General features: G+C 41.2%; 2 protein-coding genes across 2 annotated transcripts; one reads left to right on the top strand and one right to left on the bottom strand.

Moving 5' to 3' along the window:
* Positions 1-1,103: 1,103 nt before the first annotated feature.
* Positions 1,104-3,349, bottom strand: tpbgb (trophoblast glycoprotein b). The gene has a single exon (XM_051406706.1). It carries the CDS (start codon positions 2,834-2,836, stop codon positions 1,697-1,699), a length of 1,140 nt encoding a protein of 379 aa, XP_051262666.1. The 5' UTR covers positions 2,837-3,349; the 3' UTR covers positions 1,104-1,696.
* A 2,559-nt stretch (positions 3,350-5,908) lies between these two features.
* ibtk (inhibitor of Bruton agammaglobulinemia tyrosine kinase) lies at positions 5,909-26,660 on the top strand. The gene is made up of 29 exons (XM_051406692.1): positions 5,909-6,065; positions 6,885-7,769; positions 7,917-8,013; positions 8,618-8,742; positions 10,200-10,310; positions 11,393-11,563; positions 11,779-11,896; positions 12,301-12,481; positions 13,031-13,154; positions 13,502-13,679; positions 14,036-14,189; positions 14,924-15,308; positions 15,483-15,739; positions 15,827-15,913; positions 16,009-16,091; positions 16,208-16,245; positions 16,347-16,443; positions 16,575-16,676; positions 17,342-17,459; positions 17,812-17,872; positions 18,106-18,233; positions 18,576-18,688; positions 18,874-19,019; positions 19,257-19,366; positions 19,662-19,760; positions 19,987-20,142; positions 21,281-21,481; positions 24,943-25,075; positions 25,433-26,660. Exons 2-29 carry the CDS (start codon positions 7,446-7,448, stop codon positions 25,556-25,558), a joined length of 4,023 nt encoding a protein of 1,340 aa, XP_051262652.1. The 5' UTR covers positions 5,909-6,065; positions 6,885-7,445; the 3' UTR covers positions 25,559-26,660.
* Positions 26,661-27,382: the final 722 nt, after the last annotated feature.

Below are 27,382 nucleotides of genomic sequence, written 5' to 3'. Positions count from 1 at the left end.
AGATAGTGTTACACAGCGCTTCCCTTCCTCATGTCAAACGAGCGTAATCACACACATCCAGAGACAGAATCAGAATTATGGCAGCTGAACCCCCCCCCCACTGAAATACAAAGATATGCCATGACAACGGACCGTGTTGCCGCGTGATACAGTGAGGGGAAATCTGTGCACAAGCCATGCTGTTCTACTACAAATGACATGTAGCTGCAGGCTACGCAAGGCCAGTTGTTAGAGATGTGTTTGTGCGAAGGAGTGAGGAGCTGGAGGGAGAGGGAAATTATTATCTATCTAGATGCTCTTCAAAAAAGGACCAAGAAAGTTCAGACACAACAAACATCATTAATTTAGACTGCCAGACAACAACATGCATATTATACTCCTATAAGGAATAGGAATCAATTACTTATCCATACTATACTGGACGACACGAAAAATAGCAATTGACAGTTGGGTAGAAACACTAATGGAAAACACGAGCTCCCATAAAAACAGGGTTACATGAGAAGCAAAGCCGCTTGAGCTCATTTCCATAATACCTCTGTGTGCCCCATGAGAATCTCGGGTTCAGTTTGCCTTCATTAGCATGTGCCACGAAACAGCATATACTGTTTTATTCCCCTTTTTTTTGCAGCTGGAGTATATTAAAAGGTTTTCAGTGTATGCTGGAGTCTGTGGGTGCGGGGCCGTCGGGTGCGAAACCTGCCCACTGGCTGCAGCTCACAGACATTATTTTTGGGGAATTTACTGCAGAGCCAAGGATTTTTATCAGATTCACAGCAGGAAGCAAATTGGGTGGGAGATAACAGTTGGCTACTCTCATCACCTACAGACCTACAGATAGGAGAAGCTCATTTAAATTCAGACAGCATGTCATCCATTCAACTTCTCAATTTGAGTTCATGCAACTCACTTGTTAGCTAAAATAGCGCTTAAAACTGTTAACAGAGTTTCACACATTGTTGAACTCGCTGACAACCGGGGTAGGAGTTGTGTTTGTCATATGGTTCATGCTAGCTGCCTCAGGAATGAGTCTGTCTGCTGTTTCAAAAGCCTTTAGATCCCATTCCTCAGGTTTAAGATTGAATGTCTTTAGTCGAGACACATACCAGCAATCCATTTTATTTAGCTGAATATCTTCACAGAAAAAAAGAGCAATTACAGCCACCTACTAAATCCAAAAACTATGCAGTGTGCACTATAATCATTCAAAAAAAAGGTATATTGTATATCACAAATTCACATATTAAAAAGAACAAACTCATAAACAAGCAGTATAGCATTTCTCTGCAGCAGAGGCATAATGAGAGGGATGCAATGACGGGCAGTATGTGTTTTTGATAGGTATTTCACTTAAAAGTCAATGTATTCCATACGTTTATCCTTTAGGAAAAGTAAAAATAGAACATATGACTCTTCGCAACTCTCCAAAAAAACAAAAACAACAACCCTTCACCATGATTCACTGTCCATGCAGTTGACATCACAGCTGCCAGGTACTTGTATAGGACATGCGGCAGTGGGGCTGAATGGAGGTTGTGAGAGGGGTTAATTAGGAGCCATGACAGATGTCAAATCTCAAATCTCAATAGCATCGTGGGGGGAAAGGGGGAAGGGGAGGAAGACTTTCATGCAAATCTTAACAGTATAAGTCATTTGATATCTCACTGTGGGGTCCAAGACAGTGTCCCGTCCTCTCTCACACATCTGAATTGATGCTCAGGTTGGCCAAACGCGGGTCAGAGTTTATCTCGTACCTGTAATGGTACCCTTCCATGTGGTCCCTACAAGCATCCCGGATGTTGTACATCCACCGCTTGATGCCTTTCCTGTTCAGGTAGAGCACCAGCAGGAATATGACGCCAATCAGAGCCAGCACCAGCCCCAGGAAAACATAAGAAGTCTCCAGCACGCCCTCCATGTCGCCAGAACACTTCAGCTGCGACTGCTCTACCTGCAGGAGCGGCTGGTGTCTCAGGGCCTCGGGTTCTGTACAGGTCAGGTTCTGCACGTCGACGACCTGGGTGGAGTTTTTCAGCCACGACAGCGTGTCCTCGATGAAGCAGTCGCAGCGCCAGGGGTTCCCCGCCAGCCGGATGCGGACGCCGGGGTTGAGGCTGAACTCTGCCTGGGTGGTGGTGGACAGATCCCTCAGGCTGTTGTCCCTCAGGTCAAGGTCACGCAGCAGCGGCCCCTTCAGCGTCCCGTTCTGCATGGAGATGATGGAGCTGTTCTGCAGGCTGAGGTTGACCAGGTTGGAGAGGCTGGCGAATATGTTGTCTGGAAGAATCACAAGGTCATTGTTGGACAGGTCCAGGACCGTCAGCTGGAAGAGGTTTCCACTCTGCAGGACACCCAGGACCTCATCTATGAAGGAATGGTTGTGAAAAGACCTACTGAGATTGAGGAACTGCAGTGTATTATTGTGAGGGAAAGCTCTTTCACTGAAAGTCTGGAATTTGTTGTTGCTCAGGTCCAGCCGCACAAGGTTTGGCAAGTTGTCAAATACCTTTGCATCCACAGACTCCATCTCATTCCCACTGAGATAGAGATCTGTTAATAGTTCCAGGCGGTTTGGGAAAGAGTCCACACTAATATGGGAAATATTGTTTCCTGTGACGAACAGGAATTTGGTATTGGCCGGCAAATCCTGCGGAATCGTGTCCAAGTCCTGGTTTTGGCATTTCACAGTTTGTGAGAAGCACAAGCATTTGTCCGGACAGCCGTGACAGGACAGTGCGAGCGCAAGGAGGAAGAGCAAATACATCATCCCAGACTTGTGTGCTTTCCCTCGGATTTGTCCGCGGTTACATCCGCACGAGGTGCTCAACAGGCGCATCTTGCGCTGTAGAAATCTGTCGGCGCAGACCGTGCGTAAAGATTACTTTACAACAATCCAAGCCAGTCACCGCCTTGTTCTTCCACGGGAAACAAGGAAAAGTTTTTCAACTAGGCCTATGTTTCCCGACTGTATCCTTTCGAAAGCTGCTCCCACTTCCAACTCAGTCTCCATATAACTACCCCCAAACCATCCTCCTTTAGGAAAAGTCTACCTTTCCATGACGATAACGGTGATGTGGACGACGCTTGCAAACTTCTAACGTTACGTTATCTTCTTCCTTTGTTATCCACACCTCAGGCGCATATATATATGTATGTGTACAAGCTGCACGGTATTTTACAGTCCCGATAAAACAATGAAGTCCGGCTCAGAATGTAAAATCGACAGATAACTTACTCGGGCTACTGGTTCCGAGACGGTGCCATGTATTAGGTACGACCAGCTTGTCGCTCTCCTAAACGTAGGGAGTCTGGAGGGAGAGACTAAACACAGCAGCACAGTGCAGACCACTGGAAGGAGGGAGCATACCATTGTTCAGCAAAAGGGGGGTGAACTGAAAACTCCTCTAAGTTCATTTACAATTTATTTTAGATTCCCCTCTCATGGCGATGCCACACGTGGTTTTTACATTAATCTTAACTCTACTGTCAACCATCTAATTGTAGAAAACGCAACTAGTTACCCTAAAAATGAAGTGGGCCGGTGGTGACTTGAGGGCCAGGGACCTCCAGGGGTCCCCGAGGGAGCTCCAGTGACGTCCCAAGAAATGTGAAGCACAACTCAGCGTCACTCAGAGATGAGGCAGCAGTATAGTATGTAAGCAAGTTTATATCTTCTGATCACAGGTTTACACAAAAAGTGATGATATTTATACAGTTCCATACTACATCATTACCAAGCACAAACATGTTTGCAGTTGGTATTTCTTGAAATAAAATATATTCACGTGATGTTGTTATGACTCAACATGTAGGGAGACAAAAAAGTTTGTGGGAAAACCAGTTTGATCTGTTGGGCCTATCATAAGATCTGATGTCTAAAACGCATTTTACAGCTATTTATTTGAAGTTTAGGATCCTTGAGGATTGTAATGATCTCTCTGCCATACCCAATGGAGGCTGTGGAAAAACATTATCAAGATTTATTGTGTGTAATTGTGTTTGTCCACATGATACAGAACCACATACAAACAAACTTAAAAGAAGAGCAAAGAAAAAATGACTTGTAATCATTTGGATGAAGGTGCCTGGCTCAGATTTGAGGTAAAGGTTGAAACAAATAATAAAAAAAAAAAACAGTCATCCTTTAATCCTTTAATATAAACATGGCCAGTGTGTAACATTTAGGAGGATCTATTAGTAGAAGTGGAATATAATATGCATTAGGGTGCTACGTTTTCATTAGTGTATAATCAGAGTATAGGAATCGTGATGTTTTTGTTACCTTAGAATGAAATGTTTATATCTACAGACACATTAAGTCAGCCATGTTGGACTGCAATGTTTCTACAGAAGCCCAGAAGGGACAAACCAAACGCTGGCTCTAGATAGGAGCATTGGCGTTGTTGGCGTGTTTCACGGCCACCGTAGTTTCTCCTTTACGCTTGGAAGGGATGGGAGAAGCGAGGGAGTTGCAATCTGCAACTACAGATGTTAGATGCCACTAAATCCTACATCCCTACTATATATATATATATATATATATATATATATATATATAATATTCAACTATTTCACATTTGATTTTGAAAACTGTTGAATGTCATTAATTACGTATCCCTCAAACAAAGGTCCGTGACCTCACTTACTTTATCCACAAGTAATAACTAACACTAAGTTCAAAATATAAAAAATAAATATTTTAAACACATTCTGTCCACTGTTTTTGGCAGCTTTAATTAATTTCCTCAACCAAATAATGATTTGAATAGCATTTGACAGTTTCAAGGGTTCAATAACACAATATTATTGTCTTAACAGTGCAATGGTTGGATTCCCTTTATCTCTTCATTGTCTGTATTTCCACCTCTCCTTTTGAGAAATTACTTGAGTGGCGACCTTGTAGTGAAGGCATTGTCTTCTGGATTATGCAGGATTATACTGCTGAGAAGCAACACTGTGGATGCGTTCATGCGTGACGGAGGGCGTGCTCATCAATATGTCATATTTGGAAGCCCCGGTGTAGATCCCAGTGTAACCCTAGCTTTAACCTCCTTTGACTCCTTCCTATTCTTAGCCTGGGTCAATGTGACAATCATCTGAGTAATTCCATGAAACCTGGATCAAGGCTGAAAGTGATACCCAATGTATAACTATGAGACTATTGGAACTGACATGATGTTCTTGTGGCAGATCTAAACATTTTACATCCACCTTTCATGCCCACTCCACTGTAGTTGTGGCGTGCTTCAAAAGATTCTGTTCTGGGTGGAACATCAAATAATTCTTATTCTCTATAAAGTGAAAGAAAAAAGATTTGTGCAGAATTAATTTCAAAACAACTCTCAAACCTTTTCCCTGCTATTGTGATACTATTGTATGTACACTGTACTCTTTTTATTGCCTTATATTCCCCAATGCTGCTGTGTGTAATTTGAATTTCTCCTACGGGGGATTAATAACGGTATATCTTATTTTATTCTACCTTTTCTTGCTCTTAATTGCATCTAAGTGGAAATATAGGCACAGTGCGGTAATACACATTTGTCCATTAAAGAGTGAGTAGTATTAGCAGCTGTAGTTGTGCTTTTATGAAGAATAATGTGTTATTGTCGAGATGACCATGAGGTGCAAATTATAACGTATTATACTATACTAAATAATATTCTTGTTTCATTTAAGATTAATTGACAAGATAAATAGCATTTGTTTTAAATATATTTTTTAATTTCTACGTTATTTAAAATTATGTTAACAATATAAACCCTAAAGTAAAAATCAAATCAACTTTCCTATGACATCATAGTTACAGCAACAGCACATTGAGCGCAACGAACGCCCAAAAAAACAACCAATAGAATGTCGGCGTACACACGTCCCGACCAATCAGAAGTCTCGACAGTAGCGAGGCGTTTTACCTAACCTGCAGGGCTTCAGGCGTCCAGTCCTGTCAAAATCTGCACCAGTGAAAAAGCCGCTAGCGTCTCGCGTTTGTAGTAATGACACAGAGGATGTACGTCGTTGATGCAACTTTCTCCATGTCCTCTTTTTTCTTTATCTAGCGGAAGGTAAGAGATGATTCAGTGATTCAATGATTCAATAATTAGATGATTAAATGTTTAAATGTTGATTTCCCTGCTGCAGAGCTCGCTAACGTTAGCTGTCGATGATGTGTCAGTTAAGCTAGCTGCCAAGGTAGAGTTAGCTAGCCCTAGCTAACAACACTTTTTGAACCCGTAGCTCTGTTGTTACTGTCGCCCACACCAAGCTGTAAGGTTAGCTGAGCATACATCGCAAATTATTATGTGTAGCCCTTTTGCTGCTTGTGTAATAGGAGCTAATACCGAAGTAGCTTGCAGCTGGCTAGCAGGTTAGTCACCTAACTGTGTGGGGAAATATGATCAGTGAATCTTACTCCGATGAAGAATCAGGTTCATAATGTCTTCAACACTCAGTTGTTTCACACAGAACCCAGTTAGGGGTTGAATGTAGTGTTTTATCCAACACAGAAACTGAAGAATCTCATGTTATTCGGCTAATTTAACATGTTACATACGTTAATACTGCTGCCTGGTAGTCAACATTGAGAACCTCCCTTATTAATGTCTGTGCATTTTCTTCACAGAAACATTACCCATGTGCAAACATTAATTCATTTGAACAGCCTCCTATCTTATTTGCTCAGCATAAAAAGCTGTGCAGCGAACCGGCAGCCTCAGCTGAAGGCTGTAGTTAGGCCGGACTGTCTCTGACCTTTGTGCCTGCAGTTTGGATCTCATCTCCCTACTGCATCCTGCACACAAAGCTGTACTTAGATTTTGCAAGTACACAAAGTGTGAATGTTGGCCATTGTTTATCAGTGATAACTCTGGAAATTTCTTCCTCAGGTTCACTCTACAATTATGGAGTTTTGAAAAGAAAAGTGAGAATTTTGGGGGGAAAGGGGGCCTTTCCCCTCAAGTTTGATGGTTGGACTGCTGGACGAGAAGGTCAGAGGGTTGCTGAAATTGTTGCCTTTTGTAAATTAGTAAAGAGTATATAAAGGAGAAACTATTTTTGCAACGGTTAATATGTACAATTTTGTATAAAAAGCACGAGGTTTTGTATTTATTGAATTCTTGATGCCACTGTATGCTGCAAGCACCTTAGTTTGTGTTCAATACTGGGTTGAAATGGTGGACTGAAGCAAGTCGCAGAGAGGCTCTGGAGTCGCTAGGGTGCGGTGGAACCTCAACACAAGCACAATTCTAGCACTCCAAACCATCTCGACCCCTTTGTTGACACATTTTTTTTTTCTTCTTCTTGAAAAGCAGCTCTTACAGTTACAGTTTATTTGTTACCTCACATTGTATTTGAGTTTGTTTGCAATTGTGGGTGGTGGGCTGTCAGAAGGACTTTGTAATACATACGGGAGGTGGGTTCACTGTGAAGATTTGGTGGAAGTCAGGATGAGTCTGGCACCGCCGGACTGCACCCCGAAATGCCGCTCACAGAAGCATGCAGACGAGGTGGTAGCGGCGCTGACGGGTGGCTCTGAGGGGCAGCTGCGGGCCTTCTTGACTTCACACTGCCACAATGCGGCCACCTTGCGAGACGCCTTTGGTCGCACTGCCCTGCACCTGGCAGCCTCACTGGGAAAGAAGGCCCTACTGGAGTGGCTGCTGGAGAGCAAAAGTGCTGACCTGATGGTGAAGGATAAGGAATCGGGCTGGACCGCTCTGCATCGCAGTGCTTTCTACGGACAGATTCACTGTCTCATATCGCTGGTCAAGGTTTGTATTTAGCAGTCCAGATCATCAGTCAAATAATGCAATAATATGAAAATGTCATAAAAGGAATAATGAATGCTAATTTTAGGCTAAATTTGACTCTTTGAATCTCTCTCTTTTTTTTTTTTTTTCCCCTTGACATTGTTTTAGCATGCTGGACTCCTCTCCACCCAGGACAAGGAGGGTCTCTCTGTCCTGGACCTTACAATGAAGGACCGACCAACACATGTTGTGTTCAAAAACACTGGTAAGAAATTGACTTCTGCTCTTCAATTCCAATGTGCATGGCGCGGGTGTCCTTCACCATTCCAAACAATATTTTTTGTTCAACTTGTCGTTGTATGACATTGCTGAAGTGAAGGTGTGGTTTTGTTTTTGCAGAGTCACAAGCTTATTAGCATCATGACTCATTCTGTTTTAATGACGCATTTCACACTTGGACATGCATCGGATTTAATTCTCCCTGTGCTATGTCACGTGTCTTTTGTAGCCGTTATGATTTGTGCTTTTCACATTACATACCAAAGGACTTTCTGAAAGACTGGATGGAGGATGTAGTACCCATTGTGTATGAACAGAAGATCTGGTTTCTGGTTTATTCTATTTTAGCTTCTTTATAATCTTCTATCTAAATAGTGTTATTAACTTAAAATCCTATTTAAATCTTTCTTTTTATAACGTTATTGTTTTTTGTTTCTTCTGCTAGTGTCTTTATGTCTTATGATTGAACGGTGCTACACAAATAAACTTTGCCTTCTTTTAATGGCAGAAAAGACCAGTGGTTAAAACATGCTTCAGTTGGAAACAGTGTTGTGGCTGTGCTTTTCACTGTGTTTTCTTCCTCATTACAGACCCAACTGAAGTGTACACATGGGGAAACAATACTAATTTCAGTCTTGGGCATGGTAATCAGGAGAGCCGACAGCACCCTGAGCTGGTGGATGTGTTTGCCAGGACTGGAGTTTACATCAAGCAGGTAGGCTAACAACCCCTTGTTGTTGTCTCAGCTCTCCAGGGAGTAAGTGTTTTCCTACACCAAAGGGCTTCCCTACCCTGAAAACCCCACTTGCATGTGTCACATCAGCAATGGCCTCATGCTTCAACTCTCTGCCAATGTCTTACATAAAAAAAAAAAAAAAAAGCGCCAATGCACATGGGTACTCCAGATAAGGCGCACCACCTGGGTAAACCAGCAAAACACTCCATCCCCAGAGTCCTGTATTACACAACCTTCTCTTCAGGGTAAATCACCATTTGTGAAAATGGCTCATACTGGCTCATATTTTCTCTAGGTGAAACCACAGATGTAGACATACGGGCTATGCTTGATTTTAATTGTCCTTTTGATAAATAAATGAAGTTAGTAGTGGTACAGCGTTACATTATTAGGCATACCATGATAAACCTTGGACATGTGGATTTGGGAGGTGGGGCTATCAAGAAACCATTGTTGATGTGGTTTGACTGAGTCAAATGGGGGGCATAGTTGGTGTATGAGGCATGGTCCGATTCGCTTTGTCTTCTCCTGTGTAGTCTTAATTTGTGACTTTGTTTGGCTGATCTGTGCACGGTTAAACCATGCGGCCAGACTGTGCCAGCCTGGCTACAATTTCATGCGTTTGTCATGTGGGTGCTCTTAGTGTGATTAATATAGCTACTGGCAACAGTGCAACCACCCCCAGTGGTGCGTGTACACACCAGGTGCTAGTTATAGTAGATTAAGTAATACCGAACGACTGTGTTAGATATGCTATCATTTTAATCTATTCTTCAGACTTGGCATTCGTATGTGGTTTGTGTATTCGTTAAGTAATTATGAATCTAGGCTTTGTGTCAGGATATTATTGGTGTTTACAGAAGAAACCCTCTGTTTGAGGTGGTTTTTTTTCTGCCCTGCAGGACTTGTCATGCAGAGTAATTTCATAAAGCCTAGTGGGGGGCAGATGGATCTCATTTCATGACCACACAATGACCCAGTGGCACTGCGTATAGTCTTTGTCTTCCTAGCCCAATCCAGCAGGTGCCAGAGGTTAAATATTAATTCCACAATGACATGTTTTTAATTAAATGAACTACACTGGTGTGTATGCATGTGTGTGACTGTCCACATCAATGTGATACTTCAGGAAACATCCCTGCTCTCTATTGAAAGCTTGAGGGGCCCAATGTATTAGTAATGATGTTTGCTTTTCCACTTGTGCCCTGGCCTTTTATTGGCATAGTGTTTTACTGTCACTACAAGAGGGCCTGGCTGAGGGACATGGAAAGAGATGCATTGCAGCCTCTGCTATGAGGTCAAAATTATAATGACAAGAGCCTTAATCAGCATTAACTTCAGACTTTTTTGCCTTGGATATATGGTATTTTACACCTAAAAGCAAAAACAGAAACATCAGTATTATGTACATGTTTAACCACCTCTTCTCCTTGTAGGTGGTCCTGTGTAAGTTCCACTCTGTGTTCCTGTCTCAGAAAGGCCAGGTCTTCACCTGTGGACATGGACAGGGAGGACGACTTGGCCATGGAGATGAACAGACTTATCTGGTGAGACTTGTTAAAGGACGTTATTTTGGTGTCTCAATATGTGCTGTACATTTTTATATACATACATACATACATACATACATACATACATACATACATATAGTATACAACTAACCTCAATAAAATAATTAATGACTAGCTTGTAATAAATCATCCCAACATATTCAGTTTTAAAGTAGAAAGTTCAGTGTGTAGACATGACAGTTGACGAGTATCAGTCTTTGTTGAAAAATGACTTTTAGGGGATGTTAAGTTTAGGGTGCATTTACTTGGACCTGAATACTAGTAAACACACCTATAACCGGACTGCACCTTTTTAAGGAAGATGGGCTTGTGAGTAACGTGTGTGGGTGGCTGTCTTCGTGTCCTGCATTTTTTTTTTTTTTTTTTGCTGTTGCCGGGAAAAACTCACAAGCGAAAACGTGATCAATCTGATTGTATTTGACCAAGAGATTCCAGCACCAAAGAGTTTTTGGGAGATGTCCAGTTTTAGGCTATTTTAATTGTCTTTTGCCTGTTTTGCCGAACAACACGTTGTTTATATTAAATTAGGGAATCCACAACTTTCTTTTAAGGGCACTACAGTCAATTCAAAACAGGGCAGTAGTTAATTTTAACAGGGGCATTATGGCCACACAGTAAGGCATCCACAGCACTGGCTGTTTGGCTGTGGTGCAATTCTTGCCCTGCTGTTAGTGAGATTAGTTCAGTGTTGGGTTTGGTCCATGGAATTTGTATACAATAAGAAAAATATAGCATATGACCAGACTTGTCCATTTACATTAGTTTACTACAGCAAATTAATTGAGAAGAGCAGAAAACGACCGGGCTCCTGCTGTGACAGCGCCATTTGAGTGATTGTTGGCAAATACAGTAGTTATAAGTAAGGTAATATTTTACACAGGGTATTGCCCTGGTGCTAAAAATACAGGCATGGGATGCTGTCATGATTAATGTGGAGGGAACTCTGTAATCTTCAATGCCTGCTGAGCAGTGAGTTTAAGCTGTTTTGAATTTCTGCACACTCAGTTTGTTGTTTCTAATCTTTTTCATTATCCTCTCCTTCTCACTCTTCTCTCCAGGTTCCTCGGATGGTAGAGGGTCTGATGTCCCACCACTGCTCCCAGGTGGCAGCAGCTAAAGATCACACGGTGGTTCTGACAGAAGAAGGATACGTTTACACTTTTGGCCTCAACACCTTTCACCAGCTAGGCCTGGCTCCTCCTCCCGCCTCAGCATATGTCCCTAAACAGGTAGGTGGTAACGGGGGGGGGGATGGAAAGGGGCTTCATGTAACAGCATTGTTTTTGTGTTTGATGGTGACTCGTTTTGGTGAATTTTATTGTATGCAAGTTCCTTTTTGAGATGGATTAGTATTTTATACAGCCAAGAAGTTTTAAGTTTAGAATCTCTGTATTCTGTGTAATATAGTTTCAGTGTCCTTTTTAATATGCTGTGTTGTATGTAGGTGTTCTCCAAGACGTTGAAAGGCAGGACAGTCATTGGAGTTGCAGCAGGAAGGTTCCATACAGTGCTGTGGACCAGGGAGGCTGTCTACACAATGGGACTCAATGGAGGCCAACTGGGTAAGTCTCAACTTCTAAATGTCAGCAAAGCCAGTGTTACAAGACAAAAATTGTACTGCTTTTCAGATACTTAATGTGACAATTGTGTATATAAAGTGTATCCATGCCAGAGTGAAGAGTAAAATATTTTGGTAATATTTTTAGCAAGTATGAATAATTATCTTTTTGCATTAGTAGAATGGTACAAATGTTTATTTACTCCTGTAGGAGAAAGGTATGGTGAGGAGGGAAGACCCTCCATCATATCAGAGGTGGATGACACAAAAGGCTATAATGTGATTTTCTTATTTGTATTTTTCAAGTAAAAGGCCAGTATTAAAGTATTAAACACACACTGCTTATGGTTAACTCTGTGTTAATGTACAGCATATTTTCTCCCCCTCACACTGTGTGTTAATCGGCAGGTTACTTATTGGATCCTAATGGAGATAAGTGTGTGACAGCTCCCCGGCAGGTATCAGCCCTGCACCATAAGGATGTTACCATAGCTATGGCAGCAGCTAGTGATGGAGCGACAGTAGTCGTGACTGAGAAGGGGGACGTCTACCTGTTGGCTGACTACCAGTGCAAGAAAATGGCTTCAAGGTGAATTGGACAGTATAATTTAATACACTGCAAAAATGATAAAAGACTTGTATTCAATGCTTTCTTCTTAACTGTCACTTTTGCACTGCACAAGTAGTGGGCAAATGTCTTGTTTATGTACAGTATTCATTCTTAACTAACAAAAGATTGCATCTTGTAATGTCAGACAGGGTATTTGTGAGGCATATATTAAAATGGAATCTCTGTAAAGAATTAAAGGTTGTGCTCTCCATCTTCCTCTATGCTTAAATATCTGATTGAATGTCTTCTCAAGCACAGCAGAGGAATTGTCTGTTCTGCATCACATCCAGTATTCTAATCAGACCTAATTTGAATGGCAGCAGAGAGTAAACTGCCCACTAAACTGGAAACAGTCATGTTATCTTTTTCTTTGATTTGCATGGTGTAGTGCTTCAAATATGTGTTTATTGGAAAGCCTAGTGAGGATGAGTGCATATAAGTGACTAAAATAAGTCTAATATAAGTATAGTATACATATGATTTGAATGTGACACTTCATATCCTTTGATTTTTACTGGTCTCTTTCAGGCAGCTGAACATCAAGAAGGTTCTGGTCAGCGGTGGTAGTCTGGACCACCGTGTGGTTCCACAGATCCTGAATGAGGGAGGAGGGGAAAAGGTGGCCATCTTGGCATTAGATGAAGCTGGGAGGGTAAGCGCATTTAGAAAGTATAAGAGGAAATGCTTTATATTTTGTTTTATGCACCTGCTGGAGAGAAGCATTACTTAATTTAATCAATTAATTATAGGACGATAAAATTGTAGTTTAGTCTCACTCCTGCCTCAGTTTCTAGAAGTTACTGCAGTGAGAGAATGTCTAACATTGTTATTTTTAACATGGCTTTACTGTTGTTATCTAACCTATGGTGCAAGTAGACAGTTATACAATCCCAAATAACCCAGCCTATAAGGGGACCTATAGATAAAAATGGTGACTAAGACTTGTGTTGCTGTAACTTTCCTTAAATTTTCCCTCCTCCGTTTCCCTCTCTTTGTCAGGTGTTTTGCTGGCGTTCCTGCGGCAGCTCGGTGAGACAGTGCCGGTGGGCGTACGGGCGCCAGGTTTTCATGTCGGACATAGCTCTCAGCAAGAATGACATGATGTTTGTGACTCAGGAGGGGGAGGGCTTCAGTGGCGTGTGGGCTGGAGAATATAAGAAGTATGGGGAGAAGAAAGGTGAGGAATTTAGGAATATGGCATATTAAATCATGAAGTTGTCCAATGTTTTGCCATTGTTGGTATTTCGGATTATTTAAATAGTTTTCTTTGGACTTTTATTGACTTGTATTACACTGTTACTTATTTTTTTTTAATACTAAACCTTACATTTGTATCGAATGAAATTTGGCCTAAACACACTAATTTCAAGTTTGTTAGAGGTAAAACAGCAGCAAGTGTACAAGGATAAGAATAGCAAGCACCAGCAACATGAAAGTAAAAGGGATTGGCTAAAAGACAAAACGTAAACAGAACTTGAGAGTGTTCATTTAATTTGAGTAAATGTGATTTACATGCTTCTCTTAATCTTACAGAGGTGAGTGTGGAGGTTTGTGGCCATTCAGACGCTGGGACACTGTACGAGAGAATCCGCCTCGAGAAGCTCCCGTACGTCCACAGAGCTGTCAGCATCACCATGGACTCTAAAGGGCGAAATTTTGGAGTGCTTCAGTCAGACCCCAAAACAAGGTAGGATTTCTCCCTTGAAGCACAGAAAATGCTGTACACATTGGTGCACTTCCATTTATAAGTCTGTGAGGTGTGAGTGAAGTGCAAGCTGTTTCACAGCAGTGTCGCAGCCAGTGGTGACAGCTGCATTGATAAAAATTTAAGCTGGCAGACGTGACATGGAAGCTTATACACATCCTGGATAAACAGGGTGTTTAAAACTACAATGAGTGCTGCACTTGAGTGATAATTGAACTAGAGGAAATAAATCTATGAAACAGATGATAATCCAAACTCCACCAATGAGGTTATTCATGTCTAATTAGTGGCCAGAGAAGCCTAATAATCCTAAATGGACAAATTTCAAAAGAATTTTAAATTAAATTTGGGTCTAATTGTCTTTTTATTTTTAGATCTCTTCCCTGATGATAACATACACTGCTTATCTGGAGCCTGTGTTACAGCCCTTTTCTATTATACCACTGCTCTTTTAACAACAGTTTTTATGCATTTGCTGTCAGATAGGCATTGTAATCTTGTTATTGAAAAGGTCTGTTCTCTATTTACATTTATATTTTCTGTTTAAATAGGCACCTGGCCTTTTGAAGATTAATTTCCTCTAGTCCAATTATCACTCAGGTGTCACAGATGACACTGTTTGTGTTTGTGTTCTTGATGCATGTGTTCTAAATTGCCATTTCTGATCATCTAAATGATTATTGTTCAATGATGTCCACCCTGTGTCTTCAATCCAGCTTGTATGAGATTCCCATCATTTCTCCATCCTCCTTCTCCCAACACTTCCGGAGCCTTCTGGATGAGGCGGATGAAATGGACAGCATCCATGATGTGACCCTTCAGGCCGGCGATCGCACCTTCCCGGCCCACAAGTACATCCTGTCGATGAGGTCAGAGTTGTTCCGGAAGCTGTTCATGTCTGAGCATTGCGGGGTTGATGAGGAGTTGAGTGGAGAAGTGAGGAAGAGCGAAGACGCCGTGGGCTGCGATTTAATTATTTTGGAGAAGATCCCAGCAGACATGCTGGAATACGTCCTGCACTTCATCTACACAGACTCCTGTGAACTTCTGGTGCACGGGGCCCGACCGAGAGTCTCAGGGGTCTTGATGGGACAAAACCAGGTGAGGGGAAAAGAAAGTCATCATCAATCATTTACTTATTCATTTAACAAACTCTTTTACTAGGCTTCAATATATACTATTGTTTTAGTCAATCTGAGATATTCACATTGGCATTGAAGAGCTTTGGTTATTAATGAGGACTGTGTTCCACTGTCTCGTCCTGTCCCTGGCCAGGACTTGGAGCAGGAGAGGCTTATCAGCAGCCTCCAGGACTTGGGCCTGAGAGGTCGTTCAGCCCTCGATGTGTACCGCTCCATTCCCACTGCAGCCAAAGGAGATGGTGACAAGGCCAAGAGCAAGTGCGCCAAGCCTGGCAAGAAGGGGAAAGGAGGCAAAGGTGACAAGGCCGGGGCCAACGATGGAGGGGCCAACCCGGTGAAAACCTTACAGGGTGTTGCAAAAAAGCTGGGTCTGGGAAGCCTGTCTGCACGGTGAGAGAGCGAGTGTGCTCTAAATCTTAAGGCAAAATCATATTTGGTGTCATTGCTTTTTAATAATTTATCTTTGTTCCTTGACAGACTGGACGGAGTCAAATATGAAAGTGGAAAAATCAATGTTATAAACAAGAAAACTGGCAACAAACCCAAATTCTACCAGAAAAAATGGTGCGTACATGCGTGTATAGGACCAGTTGTAGCTGAAGTGAATCTGAGAAGAAAAATGTAGATGCATGTATCTTTTGTCTTTTGTGTCTGTGCAGCTCATATCTTTGTGATGTTACCTTGAAATCCGAAGATGGGAAAGAGTTTCCATGTCACAAAAGTGTCCTCTGTGCAAGACTAGGTAAGGTGGATCCACACATCAACAAAGATGCAAATAGACAGATGTTGTCATTCATTCATATAGAGAATGCAAGTTGTCATTTTACATGAATGTGACTAGTGTTAATTTTTCTGCAGAATACTTCAATAGTATGCTTGGAAACCCCTGGATTGAGGTATGCAAGGTTCTTTTTGTTCATACTGCCTAATATAAATACACTTTTGTGGACATGACCCATACTGGTACTGATAATAATGTGATCTTGCGCCCCCTCAGGCCACATCCTGCACTGCACTAGAGATGCCCACTAGCTCAGAGATTCTGCAGGTCATTCTCGAGTACATTTACACAGATGAGTCTCCCACCATTAAAGGTAGCTTCTTAAGTTTTATGTTGACTGATAGCACATTTTGAATTGGTATTTTTAATGATGTTGCTTTATTTGAACATATTAGTAAAAAGGCACATATTAACAGAATATATTGTTCTTTCTTTGCTCCACAGAGTCTCTGAATGTGGAGTTTGTCTGCAACGTATTGGTTGTGGCTGACCAGCTGTTAATCACACGACTGAAGGAGATGTGCGAGGTCGTCATCACGGAGAACTGTATGTTTTTTGTTTTTTGTCTTTTCCTCTATCCTTCTAGCCAGTATCATTTCCTTTTCCATCTTTAACTCCTCCTTTTGAAATAATGCTGAATTCATGTCATATGAAAATTACAATTTAATGGAATTTGTTTTTCAGTCATCAAAACACTGTGACAGGAATTTTGTGCAAACTGGATTTGCTCCGGATTTACAAATGATATATTTGAGGGCTGTTGATCTCCATTAAATATAACCATAAGGTGACTAAAATTGGCAGAAATGTTGGTGTTCTCGTAACTTAACTGAGTAATGAGGTATGAAAGCATAAAATAAACATAGCATCATGGAGGTTATTCAGACTGCTGTCCCATCATGTTCTGTTTCTTGAGATATTTGATCTGGTGTTCTTCTAAATATCACCTTTTACTTAATTTCAACATGATGCGTCATCATCTGTGGTTGGCCAGTTATCAACGAGGAATACAGAAAATCAAGTAAAAAATAGGAAGGGCTCAGAATTCAGATGTTATTGACTGGTTTGTGTTGGATTCTTCAACTTCCAAATTATATATGATATGAATGCAGCACAATTTTACTAATGGAAGTTATGAAAAGTATTATTAGACACAGTTGGTTCTTTTTTCTGTGAGTCGTCATTAAAGCTGCTTGCTTTTCTCTTCTCAGTGACTCTGAAGAATGCTGCAGAACTGCTGGAGTTTGCTGCCATGTACAACGCAGAGCAGCTTAAACTCTCCTGTCTCCAGTTCATTGTGCTCAACATGGCTGCCCTGCTGGAGTCAAAGTGAGAATGAGAATAACTAACCCAGTGTGCACTTGCAAAGCTCTTTTTCTAACTGATTCATTTCAGCATATTTTTCTTTAATTGTTTATTTATAGCTACACAGAGTTGCAATGAACACTTTGAACACAGTGCTTTAATGAATCTCATTAAAAAATGTCATTATAACTTCAAAAGTACAGTTCTGTTCTGTAGGAGATTATCTCGAGTATGTATTCAGTAAAGTTGTGGACATGGAGATTCTGATATACAGCAAGACAAATAGGTTGCCCAGCAAGAGCGAACTAAAAATATATTTTCTCATCTGTATGTGTGTGTCTGTCTGCCCCTTTTTGTGTTTTTGTGTTCCCCTCAGAGCGCTGGATATTCTTAGTGATGAAGTGCTTGTGGAGCTTTCTGCAGCCTACAGGAGGATGGTGAGTCAGAGTAGCTATGGAACACTTTTTGTTTCGAATTAAATAACTAACTTGGGAAAAACGAATGCGATTGTTGTGCTTGTTTGTTATATAAATCAGTTGGATGTTATCGACACACTCTATATGACTTGTGGGAAATATAAAGAAATACAAGTGTGCCATAAAAATAAATCTTGCAGCTTCTCTATAGATTTTTCAGTTGTTTGTTTTTTTTTGGTTTGTTTTAATTTCAGATCCCAGCAATGCAAAGGAGGGTTATCACTCCGTATCCTGGTGCCCCAGACCTCAGTGTGTATGAGGATGAGGATTTGGACTCAGCTTTCAGCCCCAAACCAGAAGCAGAACTGGATCACTCCTGCAGGTATACAAAAATGTTCAGCATCTCCATGTTTACTCTTAATGTGTTTGTTATCTGATTTGGCTGCTGTGCAGAGATTTGTATATATTTTTATACTTTTTTATATCTTTTATACTATATTTGTATATCCTCTGTTTAAAAAACAAAACAAAACATCATTACTCTTTTCATGCGGGTACAGACCAAAGGTAGCACTCATTACCTAAATAAATAAAAAAGTATAAATTTAAGGAAAGTGGGAGCTAACCATGCTATCTGTAAATCCTTGCTATCCCCTTTTAAATTTCTTAAATGTGGTAATCCCAAATAAATACCTGCTAATGATTGTACCACTATTTTCTCCAGGGAAATCCTCTTAAAGAAGGCCAAGATCAAGGCTAAAAAGAAACCAAGGCGACGCTCTGACAGCTCAGGGGGATACACTCTCTCTGATATCATTCAAAGCCCCCCTGCTGCAGGTATACTTCAACACACAATGATGATAAATACAATCATTACATGCTCGACTTCCCACATATCCACACATCATGACAAACCACAAAGTTACTTTTGTTTCTTTCCGCCACATCCATCAGCTCCTTTCAGAAGTTCTAGGTTGTCGTTGGTTGTAAAAGTTTCACTAACACACTCTCTTCTTTCTCAGTGGTTTCGCCATCCCTGGTGAAGTTAGGCAAGGCAAACTCCACAGAGTCTCTGCAGGAGCTGCTCACATCCGATTCAGAGGGGAGCTACATGGGCGTGGGCAGTCCCCGAGACATGCAGTCACCCATCTTCCATGACAAAACTGAGGTGAATGTCCGACCGCTACAACAATCACATGCAGTTATTTTATTGCATACTTAATATAACAAATTATATGTTTAATATATGTTACTACAGTAGGGCCTACTGCTGGTGAATCATTATTAGATTGCACAAAGTAACATGTAACTTGTGCTTTATTGTAGGATTATTACATGCAGTGGTGGATCTAATACTCAGACAAATCTATAGATCACAGGTAAAACTGTTGTTTCTCATCTGCAGGATGAGAAGGCTTTTAGTCAGAGGTTAAAGACCCCACCCAGCACCCCGACCTCCTGCCTCCTAACTCCCCCCAACTCTGCTACACAGACCATCCCCAAGGCCCTTCCCTGGTAAGATGGACTTCACGATCCTATGTTTTAAAACATCTTCTTTCTCACAATCTTGTTTCCTTTCTTTCTTTTCCTGAAAGTACTTGAGATATAACATTCATCAGTGGTTTAATATTATTTGAAAAGCAGGTTTGAGAATTGATACCAGGTAGCCTGTCTTTAACAACAGACCTTATATCCTCCCACTTCATTTTGATGGGGGGGTAGGAGAAAGGAGCTAATGTTTTCATATCAACTTAATGAAAAAGTATTGAAAATTGAGCTGTATATGTGACTGTGTTATTACAATCTGCAGTCCTGCTCGTCCACCCCCAGTCTTGGATCTGAGAACAATCATGGACATGGAGGCCAACTCTCTGCAGACCCTCGGAGCGACTCCTAAAAGCCCTGGAAGGTATGAGACACCGGCTGTATTTATTCTACCTGAGGAAATCATTTACAGATTATTTATAGTGACCACTTATGATGGCAATAAATGAGTGACTGATTGCCGTAGAATTACATTTATGCTTTTGCTTTATGTCTAAAACGTGATGCCTGAGTCTGAAGGAAAGCTTTACTGCCACACTTCAGCTTTGCTCATTTCAGCTAACGGTACATATTTTTCCTCCCGCGTGCAGTGTTAGTGCCAGCATCAAGCACACCCCTGTTCCCGCTAAACTGTCCCAGAAGCAGAGGAAGATGTTGGCAATGGCCAACAAGGAGGCCAGTGTGGAGTCCACTGCATCCAAACCAACCCCCACAGTCACCCCATCCAAAAGCAGTGGGAAGGCCTGGTGAGTGAGCCCAAATATGAAGACCACTCCTGTCCACTACTCAACTTTCAAGAAATAACTTCTTGGTTCCCTTTGATGGATTTATAGCGGCAGTTAGTTTTAAACTTTGTGTTTGTGGATTGGCTCGCTTTAACACATTTTAGAGTGGATGACACGAGACAAAACTAAGTAAACTCCATGAGAGAGCACATTGACAGTACATTTGCACATAAGCATAAATCAGTTTCCTAGTAACAGCGGTTCCCCACCTTTTTTCCTTAAGTGGACCCCTTTTCTATCATTGAGGAAACCGATGAGACTAAATGACATACTTTATGGATTTTTCATATTATAATCAATGCATAACAATAACAATACATAACAACTGATAAACTCAAATAGTGAACACAATAACTGCAGGAAGTTTGTGTAAAACAAGGAATTCAAGATCTTAAAAAATAATCTAACTACTGTTTATATTTAATTTTCTTACATCCCTTTAAATCAAGAAGGCTTTTCAACCCCCCCTTGTAGCTTTTGGCTTGGGAACCACTGACCTAGAAACAGATAGATGCTAAACAGATAATGGGTACAAAGAAAACTGACATTGTGTTTTAGTTATTTTGAAGTCACAGTTGTTGCTTTAATGCCAACATTATCTAACATCCCACACATGAACAGTATTAAAACATGTTTCACAATGTATACGCACTAGCACACTGTAAGCAGGGTGTCATCTGATCTGGGTCAGCACCTCCCGATAATGATCAGATGTCAGCCAGGATTCTTCAGTCCATTCATAATGTGTATATTGGTGACAAAGTTTTGCAGGTACCAAGCATCATTGTTGGTAGAAACATCTTGCTACAAAATAATGGTTGTCACTGTTGACAGCCTCTCTACCTACTCACCAGCTTTGCATTGTAGATTTAAAAGATAATTTTGGACAATATATCTAGGTAAAGATGCATTTTTCAACTAAGAACTAAGAATATTTTTTATGCACACTGTGCTTGACAAATTGGAAGGAAAACATAATTAACTACTAACACAGCAGGTCCGCCCAGGAGCAGTAGCAAGAAAGATGCAACCATCTTTTACTTTTAATGTGAATTAATGTGTCACTATGTTCTTATGCGTCATTTGTTTCCATCTACAGGGCAACAGCAGTCCAGTCCCCGCCCTCCTCATGCTCATTTCGGGCGCTGCTGGAGGAGGAGAAGAATCGCTTGATCGGAGTGGGACAAACAGGTGTCCAGAGGGGTCAAGGTGCCCAGGGGTCCCCTGTCACTGCCACTCCTGCAACCAGGAGGGTCACGTTCAAGTGTGCCGAAAGAAGCGAGCCAGAGAGACCCACCGGGTGAGTGTCTTTACATAACGCACACTGGAGTACAAACACGCAAGAGAGGTTGCTGTCACAACAAGGTTGACTACTTCTGTTCTCCACTTGGTGGCACTGTTGAGGTGTCTTCTTAAAACTGATGTTTTTCTTTGTTTTTGTTTTTTTTATCAGCAGTCCACAAACACACACTATACATACATACATACATACATACATACATACATACATACATACATACATACAAATAAATACATACATTAATATATAAATAAATAAATAAATATATATAAATATATATATATATATATATATATATATTTCACTTACTTAATCTCAAAGCCAGTGTATGTTTGTGTCAGATCAAGTGCACCCACATATATATTATCTTGTGGGTGCACTTGATCTGACACAAGGAGTGTTTATCTAAGCCTGATTAGATAAATCTAATCATCATAAACCACTGCATCCACTGCACAGCACCATCTACAGGCAGAGGAGCAGCTTCAGCGACAGGCTGCTGTCACTGTATCAAACTGTACCACCTGACACAGTGCACCCTGCATTATGTGACCACCTACTTATGCACTTTAGGCCTTTCAAGCACTGGATTTGACCATGCACCTTAGGACACTCACCCAATGCTTGTTATTTAGCTATTTATTCTATTTTATTTGATTAGTTCTTTAGCATTTGACCTCTTGTTGTTGTTGTTGTTGTTATTGCTTTTGTTATTATTATCAGTCTGTTATTGCTTTTGTTATTATTATCAGTCTGTGGATACTGCTAGAAACTGTGAATTTCCCCTTGGGGATGAATAAAGTATCTAATCTAATCTAATCTCCAGGGAAGGTAAAAACTTGTCAAATGTAAGCGCTCACTGACAGGTTGCCCTCTAGTTAGACAGATTGAGAGGTCTGAGTGAGGTGAACAGCTCGAAATGACCCAGTACAGCTGGGTTGACCTGCCCGCAGACACTGAGTCACCCTGACCTTTACAACATCCCCAGACAGCTGGACAAACACAGCACACACAGACAGCAGTGTGAGCTCCATAAATATGCATTTCTAGTTGACTTATATACAACAATTGTCCCTAAAGCCAGATGGTTGTGTGTGTGTGTCTGTGTGTGTGTCTGTGTGTGTGTCTGTGTGTGTGTGTGTGTGTGTGTGTGTGTGTGTGTGTGTGTGTGTGTGTGTGTGTGTGTGTGTGTGTGTGTGTGTGTGTGTGTGTGTGTGTCTGTGTGTGTGTCTGTGTGTGTGTCGTGTGTGTGTGTGTGTGTGTCTGTGTGTGTGTCTGTGTGTGTGTCTGTGTGTGTGTGTGTGTGTGTGTGTGTCTGTGTGTGTGTCTGTGTGTGTGTCTGTGTGTGTGTGTGTGTGTGTGTGTGTGTGTGTGTGTGTGTGTGTAAAGGAAATTAAACTGTGTAATGCTCTGTCTTTTTTCAGTCATCTCGGTCTTAAAAGTGCTCTTCATCTTCCTTCCCTTTTCTTTTTATCTGATATCATACTTCCTCCACTGTGTGTTTCCCCATGCTGCAATCTTCAGAGCAGACTTTTAGATATTCAACAGCTGTGTGAGTCACTCTACTGAAGCTGGTGATGTTAATCAGTATTGATAAGGGCAGCCCTCATGTCACAACGGATCATACAGAACAGGGAGCAGGTTATAGGTTCCTCTTGGTATTTGCATGAGCAGAGAGACGGATGAGTTCAAGGCTCAGGAAGCAGCAGCAGCCTCGTTTATTCTCATGTCTGCCTTCTGGGACACTGTTTCCATATCCCAAGTCAGAATTAATACAGATGCCTTTATAGTCTTTGCGCTTTGATTGAATGTCAGAGGTTTTTTCTCCTCTATGAACATTTCCAGAGGTGTCTCTGGGACAGATTGACGCACGCACACACAAACACAGACTCCACTTTCCACATGAATTTAACATGCATCATGGTGAGTGATTAGGAATGCTTTTGGCCACATTTATAACAAACTATTAATGCACTATGTCTCCAACCCTCACGTAAGCAAGTATGAAATAGGAAATCATATAAAGCGCACACAAATCAGACCGCAGGGAGCTCATGGCGTCTATGTGAATTGTCATATTTTACATGTTGAATAGATGTTCAAGACACTTTTGGAATAGGAAAAAGCTAGACAAATGATGTGCTTTAACATTCAAAGAATATAAATATTCAGAGAGGAAATGTGTACTGCATCTGTTTTTGTAGGGAAATATTTGTAGTGTGTGGAAATGGAAATGTATTTATTTACATTATATTTTAGGGCTAAGCCATTACAAGTAGTAATATTTTGTATTCTCTATTGTGTAAGGTTTGGAAGACTATTGAAGTAACCTAACTTACTGATAATGAAGGCATGCATCAGTTTTTCCATGTCAGCTGACATTATGTCTCCTATTCCATGTTATATATGTTTATGTGTATATATGTATATATGTATATGTGTGTGTATGTATGCATATATGTGTATATATATATAGCTTCAATCAATATTTCATAATAAATTAGATCTAGTGACTGTGTGAAATGTGAAAGACGTATAGAATCCACAGAGAATGATCACCGAACTTTGCGCTTCCTCAGCTCTATGATTCTTTTTTGGTTTTTGTTTTCCAGCTTTGGTTCAAACTGCTCTTATAGTGTTGTTTCGGTTCAAACATCCAGCTGTTTTCAGAGAAAAAAATAAAAATACCCAAAGTAAGCTAACTGGGCCAGCACCAAATGGCAGACAAAGTTAGCAAGTAGTTGGACCTGCATTCCTCAGGTGGCCAGAAACAGCACAAAATGAATGCTAATGTTGCTCTGTATCTGCTTGATATGTAAATAGGCAACTGTTTGCTAACATATTCACCATTTAAAGTTGATCATTATGTTGTTGTTGTTGTGTTTAGAGCTGGGTAAAATGGTGAAAGGCTAAACTCTGTGATATGAGTGAAGTGATGTGTGCCCAGATTCCTTATTTTTAAGCCTGAATTGATAGGGACATAAGATAAGCGCCTGTGATAAGATAATTACTTCAGCATCCCTGTTGAGTTAAGTACCAAGTTTGGGACCCTGTGGAGCCCTGTTACTCCTGAACTCTCCAATAAAGACTAAAAACTTTCTGTTCTGCAGATATAAACCAGTTTATGACTAATCCCCTTAGGCCAACACAATTTTCCAGTCCACCTAACAATACTTTTGATCCGCTGTATCAAATGTATCAATGATACTGATTTATGTGAAGCTTATGCAAAGGGCTAGAGCCCGACCGATGGTAAAAATTCACACTGTTATGCAATCGTATACGAGATTTGTGAAAGCCAGGTGGACAGGTGGCCGTTCACACACAGGAGCTTGTCAGTAGTAGTTGACTCAACCTTTGTCCACACACTTATTGCTTTTACTATCACAGCACAGACACTGATACCCACCCTCTCTCCATCTCTCTCTCTCTCTCTCTCTGTCACCCGTCTCTCCCCTCAGGCCCTGGGTGCTAGGAGCAGTAGGCAGCCCTCCCCTCTCCTCCCTGGTGACCTTTGCCACCATCGTGGAGGAGGAGAAGCAGCAGGAAGCTGCACTGATCCGCAGCCGGGAGAAGCCGCTGGCGCTCATCCAGGTAACGCGTCTTGTCTGTGTGCGTTAGTGCTCACACACTCGCCCACACACTCCTGCCATGACTGAATGTATAGCTTGTGTGTGTGCGCAGCAGAGTGGAAAACATAGTGGTGACGTTTCATGGTGGTATGGCCACAGCATGCGTCTCCTTTCTGTCCATAACTGGCTTCTGTCAGCGCCTTCACAAAACACTTTTTCCCCTCCTGTGGCTTTCTGGTTGCCATTATGTAAAACGCTCATATTATCATTAAGCTCTCAGTGTCAGCGTTTTCTCTTTTACCCTCAAATAAAATGTGGTTTTGTCGCCCACAGTATCCCCGGCTCAATCTCCTTTTCTTGTCTTTTTCTGTCACCGTAGATTGAAGAGCGGGCAATCCAAGACCTCCTGTTCCATTATAAGGCGCGTGACAACCCAGATGAGCTGATCGTGGTGGAGAGGTCTTCCAGAGGTCCTATGGCAGCCCCGACCTGGAACAAACACTGACGTTAAACAGCACAGCCACTACATACCGTCAAAGTGAGAACATCTCCTTGCAGTTGTCACTCTCCAAAAACATCATCAGCCCCATCATCAGCCCCATCGGCCCTTGTTGTCTGACTCATCCCGCCTGGTGTGGGACGAGTCTGATGCAAAGCTATATTTGTCTTTGCAATGTTACTTTAAGTTTTGTTGTATTGCTGCTCAACATTTTGTTTGTATGTGTGAGAGAGAGTGAGTGTTTTTCATGACTGAATGTGGTCCTGAAGGAAGGTTTTGGGAATTACTTATGCATGTTTTTTTTTTTTTTTTTTTCCCTCTCCCTCTCTCTTTTGGTGGGATTATGTCTCCACTCGTCAAACCAATAATAGGAAAAGTAACCGACTTTCCCAAATAAATATTGTCAGTTAAGTGATGTTAAAGTTGCCAAAGAAATGGAAATGTTCAAGCCACAAAATGGGTCCAAACTGTATCACCTCGAGGGCTTGTGTGTGTGTGTGTGTGTTAAATCAGTGGAGGCTCTCGATGTGATTAAGAAAGTAAGAGTGCCAATTATCAACTGTGACAGAGCATCAGCTCGACTTAAGAAGTAAAGTGAGCTGTTTACCAAGGCAGTAGGTTTAGTTTCTTTTTATGGTCCTTTTTTTCCCCTTCTCAATACTTACATTGTTTTAACTGATTGCTTCAGCTGATTTGCAGTGACATAATAACCTTGCTGGGTCAGTGTTGTGTGTATTTAAAATATGAATTAAATATGTTTTTCATATTTAAAATAGATTATTGAATGCAGTTATAGTGAACTGTAAATGCTCAGTAGGGTTCATTGTGTGGAACCGGCTTCGTGTGGTTTGGAGAAAGTGGTGTGCCTTTATCAAATAATGACCACAGACTCACAGATACAGATGTTAAAATATCATTTTTTTTCCCTCTTCATTATTTTCTTTCTTGTTTTATTCTCTGGCATTTTTGCCCGGAGCCAGGGTAGGTTTGGTAGGTACCTCCGATCTGGACCATGTATTCTCGTCTTCAGATGCCCTTTTTGCGTGTGTGAGACATAAGGACGTGAAGAGAAAATGGCATGTAATAAAATATCTCAGCCGTGCAATGATTCCGTCTCCTGTCTCTGTTTCAGTTGAGATTGCAGTGGGTGTAATGAAAGGAGAGACAAATTTAATTTTCTAAATTATTTCCTTGCTTTTTTTCTGCCTTTCTTTAATAGCGGAAAGTTGGTCCTTTACTGAAAAATGTGGCTCTCACTGCATCTAATAAAGATAACATTTAATCCTCCAGTCTCCTGACACTTCAGCTGCCCTGCATGAGCAACGGACCATTATCAAGTCTCAGCCTGTGATTAACTGTGATGACCCTGATCTGAACAGCGAGTGTGGAGATTTAGGTATTTTATTGGCTGTAATTGCAGGTAGAGCATCACATCGGAAGTCAGGGAGAGACGGCTCGTGGGGGAAATATTAATTACAGATTAGGATCTATTAGTCGGTGCAGAGATGACACATGAATCAAAGCCTTGGAGGAAAAGACTGCCGCTTTACATCACTCCACAATGAGCTGGGCTGATATCACAAGCATGGAAACCAATGAAGAATTTTTCTAAAGGACTGCTCATCTTGGGCGTCTGTGCTCGGAATAAAAATGCAGAGTTTTTGCAGGTAGTGAAGTGCCACATTACATGTTTTAAAATTAGACCTTGAAGCAGGAACTACATAATGTACATGTGCACTGTGAATGAGTGCAAACCTAGGATCTGTTTTCTGATCATCTGTGTGCGCTGTGTGCTGAGGTGTTACCACAGTATCCTGGTTATCAAAGGAG

Source organism: Dicentrarchus labrax, unplaced genomic scaffold (assembly GCF_905237075.1).
Source record: "Dicentrarchus labrax unplaced genomic scaffold, dlabrax2021, whole genome shotgun sequence".
In the NCBI taxonomy this organism is placed as follows: domain Eukaryota; kingdom Metazoa; phylum Chordata; class Actinopteri; family Moronidae; genus Dicentrarchus; species Dicentrarchus labrax.
This window is presented reverse-complemented; position numbering and strand designations above follow the sequence as displayed.

Bases quoted from the DNA above. Each gene is read 5' to 3' on its own strand.
- tpbgb (XM_051406706.1), bottom strand. From the start codon at position 2,836: ATGCGCCTGTTGAGCACCTCGTGCGGATGTAACCGCGGACAAATCCGA.
- ibtk (XM_051406692.1), top strand. From the start codon at position 7,446: ATGAGTCTGGCACCGCCGGACTGCACCCCGAAATGCCGCTCACAGAAG. The intron at 13,680-14,035 runs GTGAGGAATTTA...TTAATCTTACAG, and splicing joins GAAGTATGGGGAGAAGAAAG to AGGTGAGTGTGGAGGTTTGT. The intron at 15,740-15,826 runs GTGAGAGAGCGA...GTTCCTTGACAG, and splicing joins CTGGGAAGCCTGTCTGCACG to ACTGGACGGAGTCAAATATG.